The 6146-nt window shown below is 54.3% G+C and overlaps 1 protein-coding gene across 1 annotated transcript; it reads left to right on the plus strand.

Annotated features, from left to right (window-relative positions):
- Window positions 1–3026: 3026 nt before the first annotated feature.
- Window positions 3027–5815, plus strand: FOXQ1 (forkhead box Q1). The gene has a single exon (XM_069613521.1). The coding sequence runs from the start codon at window positions 3679–3681 to the stop codon at window positions 4732–4734; it is 1056 nt and encodes a 351-aa protein (XP_069469622.1). The 5' UTR covers window positions 3027–3678; the 3' UTR covers window positions 4735–5815.
- The last annotated feature ends 331 nt before the right edge of the window (window positions 5816–6146 follow it).

Below are 6146 nucleotides of genomic sequence, written 5' to 3' on the forward strand. Positions count from 1 at the left end.
CGGCGCTATAGATTCCGCATATTGTTTGGCTGCTTCCCCCATGTTTCCACTCTTGGATATTCTGGGGCTTTTTTTTTTTTACTCTTCGCAATGTCAGGCCTGTGCCGCGCTCGGAGATTCGTTTAGAAAATAAAGATGTGAATGAAATATTATATAATTAACTGATCATGAATTATTTGTATTTTTTTTATTAAACATTAAGAAATATTACAGACTGTTAAAGTGCTAATATTGAAGCATCAGCAGCATTGCCGAGTAGGCCACGTCACGGGGGGGATTTTATTATTTATTAGGAAGTAAGCATTTTGAAACAGGAAAACACCATTACAAACACCAGAACCACCTAAAGCTTGGCAAATAGAAATTGGCAGGTGACGTGGGCCGTTTGCTTGAAAGCGTTGCACCAGTGAAACGGTGGCGTCTCTTGAAACAGGTGAAACAAGAGCTGCTGTTCTTCAGGGTTCTTGGGGGGGGGGGCTGCACACCCCCGGAAGTGGGCCGTGCACCGCACCTGTCGCCAAAGCAGACCCAGGAGTGCAGGAGACACCGCGGCCCGGGAGCTGAGCTCGCACCGCCGGCCGCGTGTGTGCACTGACAGGCGGGCGGCGTGGTGAAGCTTTCCAGGTGCGCAGCTGTCCCTTGTAAGATATTGCAAACCACAATCAGTGTGAGGGGCAGGGGGGGGGGTCTTTATCTCCCTCCTACCTCCCCTCCACCCCCCAGCGCGAGCCTTTTAGGCGTGTTTAATGTCACACTCTCGCCGGCCAGGCTCTCCAGTCACCTGTGCGCCTTAAGGAAATCCCGCTGCGAATAATGTCAGCTCAGCCACTAATCAACATCATTAGCACCGCCTTGATGGGTACATTGGATAAACCTGTCACCGGGCGGAGGAGGGGTCGGCGGGGGGGAGTTTGGGAACGAGGACCCAAGGCAGTGTGGGGGGCGCACGCTTTTTAACGCAAGGTGCATGGTGTGCATGGTGTATGGTTGTCGGCTAGGCACTATTCCTGGAGTGATGTAAAGACGTTTGGCATAGTTTGAACACCAGGGGCCAGATTACAGAAACTTTGCAAGTGCAAAGTTTGCACGGTATTATCACTAGGGCAAAGTTTGCCCTATTTATAAAAAAAACACTGGGACACATTAAAAAACCATTGCACCCCGACAAGTGCAGTTTGGCATATTAAAAGCACCTAGGCAAAAATGTCCCAAGTGCAAAAAAGATGCAATTTCACTACATTTTTGCACGAATGGTATTAGCACTAGGTCAACGTTTTGCCCTGGTGCAAAAATGCATCAAAAATATATCTTTTTAGCACTATGTCAATTTTAGCCCTGGTGCTTTCATTTTGCCAAACTGCACTTGTCGGGGTGCAATGGTTTTTTAATGTGTCCCAGTGTTTTTAAAAATAGTGCAAACATTGCCCTAGTGTTAATAGCATGCAAACCTTGCATTTGCACCGGTGCAAAGTTTCTGTAATCTGGTCCTTGGGACCCGATTGCATTGCACGGTATTAGCACTAGGGCAAAGTTTGCCCCATTTCTAAAAAAAAACACTGACATATTAGAAACACGTTGCACTGTGAGAAGTGCAGTTTGACATGGTGTACGCACCAAGGCAAACATTGCCCTAGTGCAGAAAGAGATGCATTTTGGAAAAATTATTATATAAGGGCCAGATTGCTCTAGTGCGAATACCGCTCCCCATCAGCAATAGGGAGAACTTTCCCTGGTGAAAAAATGCACTGAAGTTGCACCCTTTTTGCACAAGGGCAATTTTTGGCCCGGTGCTCATACCGCGCCAAACTGCACTTGTCAGGGTGCAATGGTTTTCTAATATGCCTCAGTGTTTTTAGAAAAAGGGAAAACTTTGCTCTAGTGCTTATACTGTGCACCTTTACACTTCACTGGTGCAAAGTTTCTGTAACCTGCCCCTTGTTGGGGCAGTTTAAGCACGATGTTCTTGAGCGCTTTGAAACACTTGCCCGTGTATAGGGGCTATATTAATAAACAATACAATACCATACCAATGTCCATATGGCACAGGTGGTACACAATTATAATGTCCCGGGAACGAGTGCACACTCGTGGAGTGTTTTAAAACCTTCTGTTATAGTTTGAACACTTTTGGCGAGCAGAGAATACGTTGTGTGCGAAGATGGGGGCGGTCTCCTTTCTTTGATCATTTCAATCATTTGAACGCGATTTAGCATTTTCGAAATGTTTGATTATTTCGTGCACCGCTTCCTGTAGTGCGTGCGGTTCTGGAGACGTGCATACACTTGTGTACGTGTTTGCGACGTTTCATCATGTGGTAATTTGTTGGCAGATCTGATTAGTTTGTTGCATGGTATTTGCGCACGGCCTCAGCGGTTCTTTGGCTTTCTTGCGCAAATTTGAAAAACCCACGACATATTGGGATCCCGCCATAGCTTTTTGTCGCAGTGGGCATATCGTTGGGCGCCGCTGAACACGATTGCGCATACATTGAAGGTTTCTGCGTGCAGTTTGAACGCGCTTTTATGCTGTGGTCACTCAGGGAAGAGTGTTCCTTTGTGGCCTTAGTTTTGTGTACACCAATTCATCACTCGTGCGCATAGTTTGAACGCGTTCACTCTGAGTGTGACCCCTTCGGCAGCAGAAGCCCCTTTGCACGGCACTAACACTTGACTTCCACAGTGTGCGCACCTTTTTCCACACGCCCTCTTGGGCGTGTATTGCTCCCACTCCTGCGGATAGAAGGGACCTCGCCGAGCTCACTCGGAATTCAGGCCCTAACTCCAGGTCCCTGGAGAGCATTCCGGGCACTCGCGTGTGGCTGGTACGCAGGGCGTGTCTCACCTGCCCCGGTGGAATGTCCTTCCTGCAGGCGGCAGGACATCCCTCCTCCGGCAGGTGTCACTGTGACTACCCGCGCCCACCTGGCCCCGTCCCCGCCCCCGGTTTCCCCGGGCACCGGTGATTCGCTGCAGATCAGTAGGTGAGCGGCTCCCGGCTCCACCCCCTACGACCGTCCCTTAAAAGGAGCCCGTGGAAGGTGAGTCGTTGCGAGCGGCGCAGAGCCGGTCAAGTAACTCTAACAGCGACCGGGACCGAGGGAGACAGGGTGCCCACCTCACAAACCTCCACTGGAAGGGGCTGCAACCAGGACTGTCCACTTCCACCTCGCCCCGATTCGGGTAATCCAGGGCCCCCCTCATGCAGGTGGTAAGGAGCATCCAAGGAAATACCTGCCGGGCACCTATGCCCGGCGTGCAGTGACTTTCTTTGCACGTGGGCAGTAAAATTGTTACTTACACACGGACGAGCGCAGAGCAAGACAGCTGCTGCTCGGCTGTCTGCATCCACCGGTGTGATGTGCTTGGGTACGGAAGAGGAAACGAGACTGGCAAAGTTGTGCCCACCCATCACACATCGCGCACAGTGAGAGCTGCATTTACCAGACACGGACAGCCTGGGTACAGTGGCAGAGCTGTGCCAGTCTACCATCCAGAGTCAAGGCAGCACCCGTCAGGAAACTGGTGGCAGAAGAGTGCCCATTCGTCACTGGGAGACACATCTATCCATTGGCAGGGGTGTGCCCTTTCCAGCACAGTGGCAGGGCTGTGCCAACTCTTCTCTAAGAGACACCTGCGGCCACTTAACGCAGACAGCTGTGCCAGGGCTGGCCCGGCGGTGATGGAGCTGCAGGGGTTCCCCAGGCCGGGTATCTACGAAGAGAAGGCGCCCAGCGACGATGGCAGCAGCCTCCCGTCCCCGCTCTCCGGGGAGGACGAGCTGTGCTCGGACGGTGACTGCGCAGCCAACAGCCCCACTGGACCGGCGGAGGAGGAGGGGGCGGCTACCGGAGAGGGCGCCCCCGGGGCAGGAGAGGCGAGCAAAGGCAAGCCCTACACCCGGCGCCCGAAGCCACCCTATTCTTATATCGCTCTCATCGCCATGGCCATCCGGGACTCTGGGGGCGGCCGCCTCACCCTGGCCGAGATCAACGACTACCTGATGCGCAAGTTCCCCTTCTTCCGCGGCGGCTACACCGGCTGGCGCAACTCGGTGCGCCACAACCTGTCCCTCAACGACTGCTTCGTGAAGGTGCTGCGCGACCCGTCGCGGCCCTGGGGCAAGGACAACTACTGGATGCTGAACCCCAACAGCGAGTACACCTTCGCCGACGGCGTCTTCCGGCGACGCCGCAAGCGCCTGAGCCGCGGGGGCCGAGGGCCGCCGCCCGAGGGGGAGCTGCCTGCGCCGCTACCGGCGGCGCCCACACGCAGCCCCGCGCAGCCGCCAACGCCGCCCACCACCAAGCAGGAGCCGGCCAAGTTCTCCAGCTCCTTCGCCATCGAGAGCATCCTGAGCCGGCCCTTCCGGAGCCGGGAACGGCGCCAGAGCGCGGAGCCCGCCGCTCTGTGGGGCCCCGCGGCCCTCCTGCCTCCGCAGGCCTCACACTACCCACTGCTGCCCGCGTACCCCCCGGGGCTCTACCCGGCCTCCTTCGGGGAGCTGTACCGGTACTGCGGGCCCGAGAGAACTCTCCTACTGGAGCCCCGTGGCGGGCAGGACTGCTTCAGGCCGCCCCTGGGACAGCACTACGGACCTCAGCAGCAGCACTATCTCTGCCCTAAGAGCCTCCAGCAGCCCCGGGCTAGTCCCGAGCCCTACCGGGGCCTCTGCACTTACCAGCGGCAGGAGCAGCACTCCTCGTCCTTTAGGGTAGAGCACCTGCTGGCCCAGTGACCCGAGGGGCTTCCAGGGACTGCTGGGACACTTGGTGCCATTCTGCACTTTCTGAACACGGGGGCGTGACTGAAAACGTGTTTACTGTGCCTTCTGAATGTTGTGATTTGCATTTCTCAAAGGCGACGGGGATGGGGAGGCCTCAACCATGGGTGTTTAGTTTTTGGTCCAATTGGGCTGTCTGCTCTGTTATAACGCGCATCCCAAGTTGCCCCATACCCAGCCAGTCTCTATTCATTTGTATCTTAGGACTTGTAGACACTCGTGTATAATTCGCAACTACAATACCCAGAATGCAAATTGGGAGATGATGTATGGCAATTTGTGGTCCCTGTTGCAGAGTAGACTCGGACAGTTTCTGGAGCTGTCATTGTGATTGTTTGACTTTCTTTAAACATGTGAGGGGGACGTGCCTTAAAACGAGGAGAGCTCATGTTGACTCTGTGTCAGTGCGAAAACCACAAGCGCGCCTGCATTGCCACTGCATGCTGGGACTTGTAGTCCTGCGTTTACACCGTGACACCCAAGAGTACAAGAGCCAAACACATGTAAAGAGAAGTAGCAGATCGTGGTCTCCTTACAGGGGAGATGGGGGGTATCGCGAAATCTCTGCAAACCTTCAATGTTCGTTCACCATTTCCTCTGTGTCTTTCTATTTCTGGGGGGTGGGGGGAGGGGTCCTGGTAGACCCACGTTTTCAGGGATGTTTCCGATGAATTGAATGCAAAGGGCTGTTTCTGGGAGGGAGTTCTACTACTGTCAAGCAACATGAAACAACCACTGTGCCAAACTACTGCAGAGCTCGACACGTGCCATTTTGTTTTCTACTTATCCTATTTATAAATATGTATATTTTTGACAAATGTTAAATATGTTTATGACCAAATGCGTGAGGCAGCGACTGGCTATATATTTGTACGTTGACGTATCTCGAGGCCACGCTGTTACTGCACAGCACACTACTGCCACTGCACAGCCCGCGGCGGACGCTGCTGTGCCCTAATGTACAGGCGGCGGCTCCGCTCAGGCGTGAGACGCGACTGGTTCTCGAAATAAAAGCAAATCAAGTGCCTCGAAGGAATGCCGGCTCCTTGTGCGTGTGGTGACTCAGCTCTTTGCCTGCCTGTGTTGTTGTGACGGCGGGAGGTGTCGGGGGCAGGGCAGGTATGCGATTTGCGTGCGAAATCACAAAGGCGGCGCAGGGAGGAGGGGATCGGGTTACAGCCACTGGAGGGCGATCCCCGCTCACCTGCGCCAGGCGGGGCACGCTCCCTGGCGGCCCGCTGGGGGCGGGGTGGCGGGGTTCAGCTCCTGTCACTCCACAAGCCCTCTCCCCTGGAGAACATGAGCTAGCAACGCCTCGCACTTATTTATTTATTTATGGTATACAACTGCATTCCATGAACTTTTTT

This window comes from Ambystoma mexicanum, chromosome 5p (assembly GCF_040938575.1).
Source record: "Ambystoma mexicanum isolate Mex_15411 chromosome 5p, UKY_AmexF1_1, whole genome shotgun sequence".
Taxonomy (NCBI): domain Eukaryota; kingdom Metazoa; phylum Chordata; class Amphibia; order Caudata; family Ambystomatidae; genus Ambystoma; species Ambystoma mexicanum.

Bases quoted from the DNA above. Each gene is read 5' to 3' on its own strand.
- FOXQ1 (XM_069613521.1), top strand. From the start codon at position 3,679: ATGGAGCTGCAGGGGTTCCCCAGGCCGGGTATCTACGAAGAGAAGGCG.